At 44.0% G+C, this 15,998-nt stretch overlaps 4 protein-coding genes across 9 annotated transcripts in view; 2 read left to right on the forward strand and 2 right to left on the reverse strand.

Annotated features, from left to right (window-relative positions):
- Positions 1 to 12,769, forward strand: part of Sulf1 (Extracellular sulfatase Sulf1) — a 92,234-nt gene extending 79,465 nt beyond the window's left edge. For 2 of the 3 annotated variants that reach the window (XM_031974851.2, XM_031974852.2), the window contains exons 5-17: positions 3,499 to 3,649; positions 3,903 to 4,078; positions 5,938 to 6,048; positions 6,174 to 6,463; positions 7,649 to 7,990; positions 8,414 to 8,600; positions 8,675 to 8,909; positions 8,981 to 9,160; positions 9,221 to 10,175; positions 10,366 to 10,764; positions 10,835 to 11,026; positions 11,098 to 11,185; positions 11,316 to 12,769. In XM_031974851.2, the coding sequence (XP_031830711.2) occupies positions 3,499 to 3,649; positions 3,903 to 4,078; positions 5,938 to 6,048; positions 6,174 to 6,463; positions 7,649 to 7,990; positions 8,414 to 8,600; positions 8,675 to 8,909; positions 8,981 to 9,160; positions 9,221 to 10,175; positions 10,366 to 10,764; positions 10,835 to 11,026; positions 11,098 to 11,185; positions 11,316 to 11,406 (3,397 nt within the window). In that variant the 3' untranslated portion in view covers positions 11,407 to 12,769. The remainder of the gene's footprint in view (positions 1 to 3,498; positions 3,650 to 3,902; positions 4,079 to 5,937; positions 6,049 to 6,173; positions 6,464 to 7,648; positions 7,991 to 8,413; positions 8,601 to 8,674; positions 8,910 to 8,980; positions 9,161 to 9,220; positions 10,176 to 10,365; positions 10,765 to 10,834; positions 11,027 to 11,097; positions 11,186 to 11,315) is intronic. The other variant, XM_031974853.2, reaches the window with a different exon arrangement.
- Positions 12,770 to 12,785: 16 nt separating this feature from the next.
- Positions 12,786 to 13,888, reverse strand: LOC116426210 (uncharacterized). Its single transcript, XM_031974854.2, has 3 exons — positions 13,720 to 13,888; positions 13,571 to 13,639; positions 12,786 to 13,471 (listed from the first exon to the last, which is right to left on the reverse strand). Exons 1-3 carry the CDS (start codon positions 13,768 to 13,770, stop codon positions 12,932 to 12,934), a joined length of 660 nt encoding a protein of 219 aa, XP_031830714.1. The 5' UTR covers positions 13,771 to 13,888; the 3' UTR covers positions 12,786 to 12,931.
- Positions 13,889 to 14,209: 321 nt separating this feature from the next.
- LOC116426075 (ATP synthase subunit s, mitochondrial) lies at positions 14,210 to 15,274 on the reverse strand. Of its 2 annotated transcripts, none has more exons than XM_076372580.1 (5): positions 15,065 to 15,274; positions 14,905 to 14,996; positions 14,630 to 14,832; positions 14,400 to 14,559; positions 14,210 to 14,335 (listed from the first exon to the last, which is right to left on the reverse strand). In XM_076372580.1, exons 1-5 carry the CDS (start codon positions 15,074 to 15,076, stop codon positions 14,227 to 14,229), a joined length of 576 nt encoding a protein of 191 aa, XP_076228695.1. In that variant the 5' UTR covers positions 15,077 to 15,274; the 3' UTR covers positions 14,210 to 14,226. The 2 variants fall into 2 exon arrangements, with proteins under 2 accessions (XP_076228695.1, XP_031830398.1); XM_031974538.2 differs by having other exon boundaries at positions 14,400 to 14,562; positions 15,065 to 15,247.
- Su(var)3-3 (lysine-specific histone demethylase Su(var)3-3) overlaps positions 14,711 to 15,998 on the forward strand; it is a 134,556-nt gene continuing 133,268 nt past the window's right edge. Inside the window, exons 1-2 of one of the 3 annotated variants that reach the window (XM_076372577.1) lie at positions 14,711 to 14,849; positions 15,483 to 15,618. In XM_076372577.1, the coding sequence (XP_076228692.1) occupies positions 15,595 to 15,618 (24 nt within the window). In that variant the 5' untranslated portion in view covers positions 14,711 to 14,849; positions 15,483 to 15,594. The other 2 variants (XM_076372576.1, XM_076372579.1) reach the window with 2 other exon arrangements.

Consider the following 15,998-nt stretch of genomic DNA (forward strand, 5'->3'; position numbering starts at 1 on the left):
AGAGAGAAGAGATCGAATCGTGAGCAACAATAAGGATTTTATCGGGAACGTTCGGATTGCATAGAAAATCGCATTCAGCCCGAGGGGCTTCGTTTCAATTCCCACCGAGCCGCGTTAATATCATCCACCGGCCCCTCTCTTCTTTCCCCCGTGATCAGATAATCGAGGATTTATCGGCGGAGTAATTAGCCGGCGGAATTTATGCGGCAATTACGCTGGACGATCTTTGCCCGGCGGGCGAGGTGGCGAGAAAAGAAATTTACCAGCGCGGCGGTATCGGATCCGGCGCGTTCTCCGCTCGAAAACCGCGACGCTGATCGATCGGCGTGCCGCGTGCGTGCGGGGACCGACTTCCGCGGCGTTAGATCCGCGTGGATCACGCGATAACGGTGCCGGTGCCGGTACCGGGCCGGCGGAATTGATTAACGAGGCGTGGGTAAACACCGGCCGACAGAACGCGAGGCTGTCCGGCCGAACGGAGTTATGGACACGCGGAGAAGTTGCCGCGGAGTGTTTCCTCGCCGCTGTCGGGAAACGTGATCGCGCTGTCGCGGGAATAGAGAACGGACAGAGACGAATAGCGTTCGGCTGGAGATCTTTGATCGGATCGTTCGCGAGTCGAAGTGACTCACTCCAAATTCCGATTCTTGTTTTGCGGGATTAATCGCCTCGGCGAATGAATTCGTTTGGAAACTACTTCCTTGAGTTTACTTTATACGAATTCATTTCTCTAAGCTCTGCGGTTACCTTTCAGTCCATCCGTAACGCAGGATTTGGTAGACGTGAGATATGTTGAAAACTTAACTGAATATTACTCTTCATAATGTAGTGTTCTTCAGAGGCTACAGGAAGAATGCCTTGACGACACTCTTCAGCCGGAGGACCTCCTCTTATCAGCTCTCACTGTTTATTGCGCCCCGACTCGGTGATGCTTCCCTAAAGAGGGCACCGACTGACGAAACGCAGACAACGTTCGACTTTACCTTCGCTAAGATTATTATACATATTTGTAGAGAAACAAATACAATCACTATCCTGAAACACGGGACAATAATAGACCTAGATCAAAGCCTACGCCAAAACATCAAACACTTGCGGTTCAACGGATCAACCAATTATCGTGATTAAAGCCGCAGCCGATCGATCAGTCGATTAAATCTAGCTGCTGCGAGGCAGCCGGCGAACGGGGGATGACGCGCGGAGACAAACGAGAGCGCGGGATGCGACTGGGATGAGGGGCGGCGGGGTGCACGTGTCTGGGCGCAAAATATAATCGTGGAGTGTCTCGCGGGAAAGTTAAGTGGCCGTGGCGAGCCGTGGTGTACGCAGAATAGGCCGCAATTACCGAGTCCAGACGAAATACGTCGGGAGCCGCGGACGGGAGGAGGGCGAGGGGACAGGAGTATTCTTCGTTCGACGGGGGAACAGGGGGCGGCGGGGTTGGCTGCCACCGTCAGATTGCGCGCTTTATTTTGAATTTGCATAAAGGAACGAGCTGCTTTACGACCGTCAGCAGCCGGGCAAACGAAAAGGCTATCCGGCGAAATTAACGCGGACCGTGTTCCTCCGCGCCAACCCCCTGCCCGTTGCGTTCCTCTCTTTCGGTAGCCCGCGCTGCCGTTTCGGTGCCCCCGCCCCGTCCCGCGTTCTCTTTCCTTCGGTCGAATCGCTTGTCGTTGTTTGGAAACGATTTCCTTGTACCCCCATTCTTCTTTTCTCCCCTTTTCCCGTAGAGTTTATACCTTTCGGCGCGCGCGATCTTCGAGGAAAAGCGCACCGGAGTTTGCTTAGGAAATCCCGCATTGCCGCCACTTCTGGCGGAATCGTGACGAGAGGCTTTCCTCGGGTTCGTTTTTGTTAAGGGGTTATGTGAAATAAAATAATACACGCGTAGAGTATATCGGAGTAATAGTTATATTTATACAGAGATGTTAAACGGTGAAGAAACTATTGGTAGAAATCGATAGTTACAAGACGGGCGCATAGTTAGTACTAGGGAAAAAACTGCCACGACAGTACATGCATCTATACCTGGAGTACTCGCAGGCCCTGGACCCTAATTAACCAATCACTGCAAGGATGTGGGGTTTTCCAAAAAACGGTATAAGCATGGTCAATGCTTTAACTTCAACGGTTTTCGATCGCGACGCTTCGTGGTTGAGATTGTACGTTATTCTAAGAAGTATTAGGTACTGGGAACAGTTCGCGGGGATTCTTAAATTTAAACGCAGAGAACGTTTCTGTGAAATAATTCTATTTTATTCGATACCAATGGTGTAAGTATGACTTGCTTCGAATATCAGTTTCATCCATTAAACAAGTGAAATACTGATTGAAGTCGGAATAATTCATTGGACATAATTCATAACAGGAAGACTGCACGAAGTGTTCCGGGCACCTAATAGTTTTGTCAGAGATTCTAAATGAAAGCTATCGACATGGTCTATCGCTGCAATATCGCGGAATTGAAAAAGACAGCGTGACGGTGGACGATGATAACTGAAGCAATGTTGTTTGTCGCGTCAAAATACTGCTGCCATCAAAGAAATCGGTTTCCCATTGAGAAGCTATCAAGAGGATCGCCTTGTAGAAGAAGGAAGACGCGAATCTTCGATCTCGGACGAGACTTCTCTCGATAAATTTCATGGGCAGCGTAGCGTACGGACGTCTCGAGTTTTCCGTCGGTGACCGTTCGGTACTCTATGAAACTCTGAACGAGCGGGGCCGTAAACCTGTTCCCTGCATCCCGTGCCCGAGAAGGCCCGCCCAATAAGACAAAGATCCTCCGCGTTCGAGGCGAGCGTTCCTGAAGGACGTGGAGGAAGGTGAAGGGCCAATTACCCATAATTTCGTGTCTCGCGTAATTGGTGGAGAGCTAGGCTGAAAGAGGACGGTCCGGGGAGTGGGGGCGAGAAGGAGGGGGCGCCGTGTGTCTCGAGGGTCCAACGCATTTCACCTTCCCGGCTGCATCGAACTCCCGCGTCCTCGCTAGATACTCGAGATTAATTCAATTTCGCCTAGCCGGCTCGGATTCCGCGCGCACCGAGGAACGCACGCATCTAAATCCTAGTTACCCGAGCCGTGCCGGGTCTTAATCGGCTAATAGGGATTCTACGACTTTGAGGGAACACGGCCCGAGCAACCGGCAATTAGCTACCGATGCCTGGAAACCCGGCGACGAACCGACGACGCCGATTCGAATAAGGAAGTTCGCGGGATCTTGAAATTTTTCAGGCGAAATTACAAACCTCGACGCTAGATAGATACTTAATTCTTTGATAAAGAATTTTAATAAGTACACCGGATCGCGTTAAACTAGAGCGCGAGAGATAGGCGAAAGAAATGATATCTCCACGAAAATCCACGATCATGCAATTGAAGTAATACAAAAACTTTCTGAGAATTCTCTCATGGTGCTCCATTAATGAATCCGATCAATGAATTCCTCGAGATCCATGTCTGAGATAAATTCCTATGCAACGAATTGTTTCGTTTCAGTACACCCGCCTACGACTACGCCCCGAACCCGGATAAACAATGGATCCTACAAGTGACGCAGAAGATGCAGCCGATCCACAAACAGTTCACGGACCTGCTGATGACCAAGAGACTGCAGACGCTGCAGAGCGTGGACGACGCGGTGGACAGGGTATGCGTGATTCAGAAAAGTAGCACTAACGGAGCGGCGGCAATTTCAATTCGCGTTAAACCCCAATTCCCCGAATAGCAAATTCACAGTAAATCCCGTGAGTAACCCGGTCGTCGCAGGGATTAATCATCTCCGTCGACGGGCCCGTTAATTGACCGTTCCAGCTATTCGAATCATTCGGTGAACCAGCCGAACACCGGCGGTGCGCGCCGCTTCGTTGAAACGTTGATTTATTCCGATCTCTGCCCGGCAGATCTACCAAGAACTGAAAGACCTGGGCGAGCTGGACAACACGTACATAATATACACGTCGGACCACGGCTACCATTTGGGCCAGTTCGGCCTGATCAAAGGGAAGAGCTTCCCGTTCGAGTTCGACGTCAGGGTGCCGTTCTTGATCAGGGGACCTGGAATCGAGCCCGGCACCATGTAAGCGCCGCCAGTAGCAGGCTTGTTTATTATTTTCATTCCGCGCGTAGGACGCGGTGCGATGGCTCGTTAAGCCGGCCCGCGTATGGGAGACGGATCTAATAGCGCAAATAAACGAACGATTGCTAAGTGACAAGTAGAGGCGCGACGGCGCATAGAATCATCGCCGCTCACGGCCGACCAGTGAACGATGTCCGGCGCGCTCAGCCGTCCCGGGCAAATTGATTCGCCTACCTGCTCGCGGAAGATGCATCGCGACGTTGAACCGCGTTCCGGGATTCCCGCGCGTCCCCCCTCGCGTTCCCGGGCTTCCCGTTTTACAGAAGCAATCCAACCGTTGCTCCCCCTCTGTCTGACGAGCCTCTCCTCGACATTGTTGCGCACCTAATTGCAGGCTACGGCGCGGCCGCGAACGACGAGACGACGATATCCGCGTGTCCCGTAAATCCGTGGCCGGGAAACGGACGACGGGGGGAACGCGATAATTTTCGTCGACGAGCCTGAACGATCGCCGCGTTGAAACGATCGAACGTGCCTCCGTTTCTTCTCGATCCCCTACCACCGCTGCGCTCTTCATCCCCCGTGTACACGGTGTTCCGAGGCAATAAATAGAGCACTCGCCGTTAAGTGGCCGTTGTCTGGCCGTCTCCTGGAATTACGGTTCCGCGGGGGCCCGCTGCGAGGAAGCCTCCACGAGAGACGATAAATTATATCCGTCGCGGGCGACGAAAAAAAAAGACAAGGGAAGCACGGAGGAGACGACTCACACTGCTGGTTCGGCTGTTCTCAGCCCGTTGCCAAACTACCGTGCGAACGCGAACCAACGTCCACTCGCTTATAAATTGAAGCACGACCGGGGGATACACGTCTGTTATAAACATCGCGGTTAGATTAATGACGCACGCGGCAACTTCCGCGTGCTGTCCTACGCTACGGTTCTTCTGCCCCGCGCGATTTAACAAACGGCGCCGCGATTCTGCGTCCTCGAGCGGAAAGACGCGGTCGCGCTCGCATTGTTAAAGACACGACGGCCACGGTCACCTTTTTGGCAGAGGACGTCGGGCCAGGGTGAACTCGTTTTCTTTGGTTAGGGGTGGGATGCTGTTTACGAATTTTCCGCAAGGACGGCGCTTTTTCTTTTACAGTTGTTTGCGCGGCTCTTAACCGCGGGACTGGAGTTTTTGTTATGTTTGAGCGTTTTCCACGGGTTTCTCGCAAGTATGACGCTGTTTTTGCGCTACGATCGACTTATTTTATCGCGGGAATGATATAGCCTTCGCTGCGCAGGATAAACTTGACGTCGATGAGTGTGATCATTTTAAAATCCTCTTTGCCGATATCATGCTTCCTTTCTTAACATTTTCTTCAAATTTTCTACATTAGAATTTCATTCATAATTAATTTTATGCTAATACAATATCCATCATATCAGAAATTCTATCACAGAGAAATAAATCGTTAATTATGGGTGAAAGCTTACATTCCACAATATCAAAATTCTCTGAAAGAAATACTTTAAAAATTCAAGAGGAGCAAAGATAAAAATACTCCGCAAATACGAGGGTGATCTTTTCGAAGGGACGGTCGTAAGTAAATTGTCCTCCACGATCACGATGCCGTAAAACGCGGAATATATTGCGACGGGCAAGGGTACGATAAGGTCGAGGGATAAAAAGCCAGGGAATTCGTCCAGGGGGGGATGAAAATGCCGGGGGACTCGCGAGATGCGAATATGCTCGCGCGACGGGGTGGAGCGAGGCGTCCGGTATTTACCCCCGGGGCGGCGTCGGGGGCTGGGGGATGCGGGGTCGGGTCTCCAATATTGGATTACGATAAAGCATATCTATATAACGTTGCAGCGTAGACGACATAGTTTTGAACATCGACTTGGCGCCGACGTTCCTGGACATAGCCGGCGTCGAGACGCCGCCGCAGATGGACGGTCGTTCTTTCAAGAAACTTTTCCAGAAGTGAGTACGCGTTGCCAATTCCGCCCGGGCCGGTTAAAAAACCGTTATCCGGCTCGGCGGATCTCTCGAAACCGAGAAAAAGGGAGATCGGATCGATGGACGAACGAAATTTCGCTCGGTTGCAGCAAACACGGGAGAAGATCGAAATTCAAATGGCCGGACACGTTCCTGATCGAATCGTCCGGGCGCCGGGAAACGCCGGAATCGATCGCCGAAGCAAAGGCGAGGGAGGCGAGGAGGCATAACGCGACGATCGCGAGACAGCACACGACACCGGAAGAGGAGGACGAGATCGCGGGCGATCCGGATGCGGAGCATGATCCGGAGCATCCACGATTCCTGGACAACGACACGGGCAGCGACCAGGACATCTCCGAGGATGATGATCTCGAGGACTCTATCATCGACGATTCCAGTAACGATATGTTTATTCCGATAAGATTTTATTCGACGCGAAACCCTATAAGACCGTGACAGTTCGTTCAGTGGAACGGAAATTGAGAAGCGGAGATTTATTACGGAGATCAATGTTGCAACGAATTTCGTTATCCGTGGGATAGTGTCACTTATGCATGACTAATGAGACGGTCGAAGTGTTAACGGATACGAGGTTTCTATTACGCCGGAGCCTTAACACTTCGCGACAACGTCGCGTTAACCTTTCCGGTGTAATAAACCCGTCCCTCCTCTGCGATCTCACGCCTATGATCCGATGGCTCAATGAATAAATTACGTTAAGTACGGATTCGCGAAGCTGTCGGTGGCATTAAACGGGTTTTAACTGGTTTAACAGCGTTCGGTCGCTTCTGGCTAGTTGAAGACCGTAGAGGCGATCGGACGGAGAAGTTCCGAGTTTTGATCGGAAGTTGTTTATCCCGTGTTTCGCACGGGAAATCGATCGTTCGCCGGCGGAAAAGTTTAATTGTAATTTTGATCGGTTTACGCTCGCGTAACTTTCGCGAGGGCGAAGCTCAACTTCGATAAATCTCGCGGGCTTGAAGAAACGGGCCGCGGTCGAAGTAATGGTCGCGGTTAGCTCAAATGAAATCTTATTCAACCCAACGGGATTACCGCGATGGAAAGGGTCCGGGTTTGGACATAAATCACGGCTAGGCTCTTGGCCAGGATTTACGCAACGATCAGCTCTAATCCCGTTTTATTGGCCCGCGTTCCCTTCATAAAACCATGCCGTCACTTTCGTCCTCGTAGACCGGCTTCGAACTACTGCTATAAACGAGACCGTTCCGAGGATCGATACCGAACATCCCCGATTGAAATACGCCCGCGGACAATCGTGAATCCTTCCGGATATGGATCCTCATCTCGACTTTTAGTAGGGACGAGTCGCATTCTGGGTCAAGAACCGCGAGAAATAATCTTAGACACTCAGAGAGGAGTGAGAGGCTTTGAGAAGTAGACATCTCGAGTCTACTAGTTATAACTCCGACTTTAAGGGCTATTTCCAACCCCTAAATATGAAAAGATGACAAATGACCAATAAAACACGCGTCGTATATTTCTTTGATTTCTACGTTTCACGCGAGTTTCATTGAGATCTCTGGTCAGTCGCGGGATTTTCTCTCAAGATAAATTCTTTTAGATGTCGATCCTCATCTGGACAATAGAGTGCATCCGGTGCACCCGAGCTATTCCACGAAGCACGAGCGTCTCGCGATCGAGTGTTCGCGACCGGAAGCCCAGGCGAACTGCGTGCTGGGCCAAAAATGGCGTTGCGAGAGGGATGGCCACCGTTGGCGCAGACACAAGTGCAAATACGCTGCACCGCCGCCCAGAGTGTCAAAGAAATGCGCCTGCTTCACGCCGAACGGTGTGGTCTACACCAGATTAGAATCGAACGACTTTGAGGGGCATCGATATGGCGTGGCCAGGGACAGGAGGCCAGACATCTATGCAGACGTGGCTAGATACTTCGCTAGACGAGGTGGGCAATCAATAGATCTTTATGCAAGTTCTTTATACCAGTCGCTAATTCGCAAGGAAATAAAACCAGTCATTCGTGAAACTATACTATTACGAATTTACATTCGAACTAGTTAGTGAATTACGGGACGCGATCAAATATAAAGAAATAGAGTTTATGCCCGATATCAGCTCGAACGTCGTATAAAATTCACGACGACGAAGGTATTCATTTACTGGTTTTTAACTGTCTCCATAGTTCAAATACTTCGCTCCGCGATTGAATATACAGATACCTATATATATATATATATATATATGAAATAAAATCCCTGATACAAGAAATAAAATCGTGCTCAGTTTTATCTCCTACAAATTAGCCCGGGACACAGGAAACGCGTCAAGAACCGTATAGTCTAAGAACGGAGTCGTCGATTTTTCTCAGGCAAGCGAGACGTGTCGGACGAGGACGGCAAAGATGACGGACGAGATACGAACGCGTATGAGGACGACTATAATGACGATGAACGGGACCGACGCGCGATAGACGAGGAAGACGACGAAGAGTTCATGGAGGAGTTAAATCAACTGGCCAGAGACGTGAGAAGTGAATACGCCAGCTTTCTCTCCAGGTAGACTCTAGCAAGCATATATATCTTGGCCGATAAATTAACCGGTGGTGTTTAACGAATGTACGCGTGTTCAGGGACTGGCATGATAATCGCACGTTTGGTAAGGACCGGCTTGAATTCGATAACCTGTTAGAGTACTCGATGGACGACTTCGATCCGAGCTTGGACAAGGTGGTGAAGGGTCGATTGAACGTCGAGGACGTTGTCAGGAGGCACAGGAGGATACGGAGGAGCGTGACGAAGAAGGATACCGTTGAACACGTGACCAAGATCATGGAAAGCATCGAGGAAGAACTGGACGACTTGAAGGTAATTATCGTATATTGATCGTGAATATTCGATCCTCTAAATGTGGACTGAGGTTCTATTTGTTCTATCAGGCCACCCAAGCTCGCCATTCGCAAACGCGGAAAACACTTCCGCCGAAGTGCTCGGTTCTCCCCCAGGGCGGAGTGAACTGTTCAGAAACAGTTTACCAAGACCCGAACGAATGGCGTATCTCCAGGCGAGAAATCGAGCAACAGATAAGAGAAATGAGGATGCAGCTGGAGACACTGAGAGTGAGTGCCGGCGACAACCATTCAATCTCGCTCGATAAGCATCGTATCTTCCTTTTTCAGGAGATACGCCGTCATTTGATGATCAAGCGTCCTCATTTCATCCCGGATCCGGAGGAAGCGATGGAGGACGCCAAGGACGGGAGATCGCATCACAACGTATCGAAGCCTCATTCGAATCGTCATCACAAGAAACACGATCATGCTGTTCAACCTGTGACTACGACTGCCCGGACCACTTTGAAGCCGAGTCAAGTCACCGAGGACAAGACCACTACTACGGAAATTACAGAGAAACCTAGAGTCAGCGTTACACTGACGGAGAGGACGGACAGTGAGACGATTACCACGACAGAATCGACTACGACGACGCAGTCGACGACGACCGTTAGATCTAAGAAATTTTCTCGTCGTCCGAAGATTAAAGAGACGCTCGGAAATCGAACGGAAGTTGAGGAGGACAAGCCGCTGAGACGAAGAAAGGTCCATCATCATCGTAGGAACAACACGCTGTTCACGAACAGCGTCCACGATGAAGTGTCCACGGTCAATGTTAGCGAAACCACGGAGACGACCGTGCCCACGCAAAGCACAACGACGACTCAAAGGAGTCAGGTGCATCAAGCCAAGTACACCACTCTGCCAACTACTACGATGAAGGAAACAACTCTTCAAAGAGAGACCACGAACACCTTGGGCACTACCAATGATTTTAATAAAGAGACCACTATAGAAATGGACTCGCAAACTGGGTTAACTGGCTCGGAGCCTTCTAGTCACTCGGAGCCGATAGAGCCGCAACGAACGAGCACTATAATCGCTAAATCTACGACAGATGATCGATCCAAAACTGCGTCGTTGCCGTCTACTATGATTACGACACCGATGACGAACCCCGTCACGGTCGCTCCAGCGAGAAAGACACCGAAGATCCACAAGAATAGAACCACTGCCAATCTTGGACCATCTAGAATAGATGTTACTATTTTGGAATCACCTGACAGGAAGAACAGGCAAGGTTGGTGATCATTTTGAGAGTTCTAAGATTACTAGGTGTTTAGAGTATTTTTCACTTCTGATATTCGGTATGAAATATTTGTATCGTCTTCCGGGTGTAAGTATTCCTAACAGGATAAAGAAGACCTTTTTGTACTTTCACTTATTACGGATCATTTCGCGAGAATCCTTTTAAATGATAGATATTACAGATTTACCGAGTAACCGACGATTACCGCCGCTGCTGAACAATCCTCTGGAAGCTCGGCACAAGTGTTACTGCGAGCCCGACTCATTCGTGAAGAAGGACGAGAAAGAAATCGCCCGCGAGGAGAGGAGAAGACTGAAAAAAGAACGCCTGAAGAAGAAGGAGAGGAAGCTACGAAAGAAGGCCAAGCTGGAAAAGGAATGCCTAACCGAGAAAATGAATTGTTTCGAGCACGATAACGATCACTGGCGGACAGCTCCGTTGTGGAGTGCCGGCCCGTTCTGTTTCTGTACGAACGCCAACAATAATACCTACTCGTGCATTCGCACCATCAACGCGACGCATAATTTCCTTTATTGCGAGTTCACCACCGGCTTGGTCACGTTTTACAATTTGAGAATTGGTAAGCTTATCTCGCGACTGTAATATTAACTGTTCATCCTCTTGTGTTCATTTTCGTTTTTTCTACACAGATCCATTCGAGCAGTGGAACAGGATATCGTCACTAACATCAACCGAACGATCGTATCTTCACGATCAATTGGAACACCTGAAGGGATGCAAGGGGACGAGGGATTGCACGGTTGGAAACGCGAAAGAGGCTCTTCCGCAGCCACAGCAACACCAGAGATTGATCTCGAAGAGAAAATACGCGAACACGTTTGGTAAGCCCGTTTGCAACCCCATTTAATCGTGTCTCTCATTACCGTTGATTACATGTTGTTCGTTTTCCTAGACGATATGTTTGTACCGTCAGCTTTGCAAATTATTCGTGAAAGTGAACTTGGTAGTCCACCTAATAAGAGACGAAAAAAGTTGCAAAAGTAAGTAAAGCATGTTTGAAGTGCTTGAGACTTAATATGCGAACCATTAGAATAGACGAGTAACGGCGGAAGATAATGTTGCGCGACCGCGGAGCGTGTTTACTGAAAGTTTATTTTCTTGTTGGAACAGTGTTTGGAACAGACGCAGCAGAAGCTGGCAGAGCAGTTGGAGGTATCATCAGGATTCAGTGAACTTCCGGCGGCACAGACACCAGTACTGATCGGTCCGTTTGTTTTTCTTTTAGGATGCATTGCCGGAGGGTGCGCGATGCATTTTGCCTTAGATGTATATTAATTAATTTCGCGATGCATTTAATAATGTAATTTATTTAGTGATATTTAATTGAACGGAAACGGAAACGTGATATATATATATATATATAATATACATATAAATATTATATATGTATTTAATTGACAAACGTTTTGATTCCATTAGACGAAGCTCACGGTTCGACGAGCACAGTGCAGATCTTTTTAACGATTAACGTTTTTCAACCGTGAAATTAATTACCGCGTGCATCGTGCAAAGGGGTGTTTCGTTGGCGCACGCGACAAAAAAAAAGGGAAATGAGAATACGACCCGATGACGATCCTTTTTTTCTTTTTTACTTAATAGGAAATATTTTTTATAATAATTTATTTACCCTCGTCTCTTTAGGTCTCTTTGTATAACGAAGCGGATAATTTGTGTCGATAATCTTGCCGAATAAGATCTAGAGCAATTTGAGAGTGCCGATTATCCGGAACTAGACGATCAGAACTACTTTCTGTCTAGGTAGTAGATTGCCCGAGGAAAAGAGAAAGAATTCAAGTAATCGTGTACCGCAATTAGGGCAGTTCGAATTTGGATTTTTTTACTGTGGACTGAAACGCACAACGAAATAAATAACACAATAACAAAATTATCCTACCATGAAAACGAAAAGTTTTTCGCCTAATCCCGCGTCAAACAACTGTTTACAACGTTCGTACAATCGTGAACGGTTTATTCCATTACAGCTGCCATATATTTAAATTTAATATTGCCTTTAAGCAATATTGAATAAATGATGAGTTGCTCTTGCGACGCATCGTCATAAAATTGTCTTACGATCATTACTGTCACACTTTTACTGACATCTTTGACCTTCATTGTACAGACAGTATAAGAATAAAAAGCAGAAAGTAACTCCAGCCACTGTCTGAATGTATGCAACGCTAAGACTGTTTATACTTCAATAAAACTTTGTGCGCAATCTCTTTTCTTATTAGAAGCAGTATGAAAACTCTTGTGATTGCTACACCTAACAGTCTTTATGATAAAAAATGAAATGCTGATGGATCTATACGCTGCACTGAATTGGACGTAATCGCTTAATGAATAAACGTTTTAGACAATACTCGAACCTTTCCTAATACAAATTATATATTATTTAAATGAAATGGCTGCATAATTGTCTCCATTAGCATTTTATTTTTTTACAAGTGTATGTCTGTGTTACGTACTAGGTTTTCAGTTAGTATTCTGAAGATATCTTCAAGATTTTGAAACTAAAACAATGTATTTAAATCATGTGAAATAAATAAATACTGTCCAAGTGATCATTTTTGTTTTATTTATCTATTTTATTTTTATGAAGAAAAGAAATTGAAGAATTACTAACATGTACTTCTTATACACATACTATAGAGAATAAATATATGTTACACATATGGGGATAATTATTTAAATTAAAAGTTATCAAATTATTTAAATTAAGAAAGTTAAAAATCAATGACGAGATCAAAGTCTTCATTATCATCAAAAATATTTTTCTTATTTGTTTCTGTGGTATTCGAGTTATAAGAATCATTACTTTTGTTATCATCCCTAGTAGTCAATATAGTATGAGAAATTTCTTGTTCTACAAAACTAGGAGATTCTGCTTCATCGTCAGAACTAACAATTTGTGTAGTATCATTCTGATCAAAATTACTATATATGTTGCTACTTTGAGAACATCCATGTGAAGAATTATCATTATTTGAGTAAACAGAATCATCAATTGCTTTATCAAAAACATATTCATGATTAGAATTTTCAACAGCATTAAACAGATCTTTATCAGATGTGTCTAAATACTTTGCCCATTTGTTTTCTGATATTTTTGCTTTAGGTTGGTCAGTGTAATTATTCTGGTAATTACTATGATGTGTACTACTGACCATCTCGAAAGATGGATTCATTTGACTTTCGTATTCTTTCATCGCATTTAATTTTTGAACCTGAACACGACAATCTTTCCCTGACCCTTGAAAAAATATCTAAAAGTATGATTTAGATTACAAATGTATTACTATAGTTCTTACTATAAAACAACTTAACAAAGAATTACTAAATTCATAAAACAGTAACAAACTTACCTGTCTGAAGGGCTGTTTTTTATTACATATTTTGCATTGCCATTTCTTTGAAGTTTTGACTATATGAACCTGGAAAGTACACAGTTGGCAGGAGATGAAAAATTGTATATTAAAACCATGATTTTAGAATTTAAAGCATTAGAACCCACCTGATAGATATTGCAGGAAAAGCAACATAGAATATTCATTTGTTGTGACATGTTAATGAATATTTTTGAGATGTTTAATCAATAGAAACACCTCAAAACTTGAATCTAAAAGCACAGCACTTTTAAAGAATTTCAAACTTGGAATAGTATGACATCTAACGTAGCAGGTTGACCAACATAAGGCAACTAAATTTTAGCGAACATTTCGTAACTTCCGTCGAGAGATTTCAAATAAATCACTTCCGGTTTTAACGAAGAATTAAACATAGAGTTCTGAGTTTTTGTTTCAACTTTTTATTCAAATATAATGCATTTATTAAGGATAATATTAACGTGTAAGTATCTTTGAACTATTTTATTCATATGAATCCTAATGACTACTTTATATAACTATTCCAAAACCTGATAGATTATATTTTCCTTTTATTTATTATTTTCCATTCTACAGTAAGCTCCACATAAATGGGGTTAAATCATAATGAGTAAAATATACATTTTTAGATACATTTATTTAATACAAATTTCACAATCAGGTAAGGCATTCTTAAGTTCATTACGTACAGATTCTTTATCTTCAAGGTATCGTAATCCTTCAACTTTTATTAATTTTAAATTTCTGAAAAACATATAAGTAATTAACTAGAAAATAAACATTTTTAATGTTTATATATTATACATACTTAAGATCTTTTAAACATAATAATCCTTCATCGGTAACACTTTTGCATTTTATGATGTTTATTTCAGTTAATGAATCTTTCAGCAGAGGTAATAATGCCATAGCTTGATTATTAATATATTTACAGCTTATCAGATTCATTTCCTTTATGTGTTTGCATCCTTCTAAATTGATAACTTACGTAAGTATATTCAATTTTCATCCGTAAACATAAACTTAAACAATATTTACCAAAATATGGAAATCCAACATGATTAATTCCAGCATTATCAGCATGAACAGCTTCAATATAATAAGAAGCATCTTCTGGTATTTTGTTATAATCTATTAAGTGTTCAGAGTAACCTTTCCATCTGACATACGCTCCATTTCTTAGGAGCCACATTGCACAAGCGACATCAGGACCAAGTACCAATATACGGTCCTCTTCAACTCTTTAAGAAATAGCCATGTATGTAAAATTAATTGTTCTACATTAAGCATTTAGTAATAGCAACTTGTAGTACCTATTAAACATATCACGAACCCAGTAAAATAAAGATCTACTTTGACTTTTTGTACTATAGGATGTAATGGAACTTAATAATCTGTTCAAAATCTGAAATGAAACAATATGTAAGAAATTTCTAACAATCCTGAGAAGAATGTATTTCATTTTAATCATACGTGAATTGCCATTTTTTTTCGTGGTTTATTTATGCTTTTGTTATTTGGTTAGTGCACGTTTATCAACGTTAAAACCGCATGTATAGCGGTTAATATTTACATTACATAAATACAAATTTCATGTGATGAAATGCTGTATATTCCGGTAGATGGCGAATGCAGTTTCTCAACTGATAATGAGGAATTTACAAATAACGTAATTGTGTTTTTGTTTGAATTACTCTTAAGTAATTGTAATTATAATTTATTTAAGAATATGTATCTAAGAAACATATGAAGACGTATATACATTAAGAATTAACAAATATATTAGGTAAAGTGATTAAGGGAATCCCCGATAAAGTTATTATTCGTTTCCCTGCAGATGTCGGCGATGAACTATAACGCTACTAACTGTAGTCTTCTATGTTGTCCATAGTTTCTGGATTTCATAATTGTATGTGCCGCCGGTTTGAAGAGTCAAAACAAACCTGTGTGACTTTACATTGCAGTGATCATATTAAGCGAAAAGCCTACTATATAGCAGCAATATGAGTCGAAGGAAAAGAGCGAAGGTTTGTTTTGTTGTGCTTTTCAAGTAGTTTAAATGTTACATGATTTGAAAGGTTATTTTTATAAAAATTATTGTGGTGTTGAATACTTGGAATGTTATGTTTCTCAAGGTTTCTTATAATACTAAATCTATGTCTGCTTTCCTATACTCTTTGACATGTTGTCATTCAGAAAACATGTTAATCTATAGACTATACGTGGTTAGAGCCCACGTTTCAGTGTTGTAAACAAGTAGACTAGGTTATGTTTTGATTAAACCTATTATTTACTATCTGTATTTGCTTGACAGTAATCATAAGTTTCAGTTTTTTTAATTGATTTGTACATGATTCGTTTAAGTTAAAGTGTAAGTATTTTATATAACTTTTATGTCATAAATAGA

Source organism: Nomia melanderi, chromosome 12 (genome assembly GCF_051020985.1).
Source record: "Nomia melanderi isolate GNS246 chromosome 12, iyNomMela1, whole genome shotgun sequence".
Classification (NCBI taxonomy): domain Eukaryota; kingdom Metazoa; phylum Arthropoda; class Insecta; order Hymenoptera; family Halictidae; genus Nomia; species Nomia melanderi.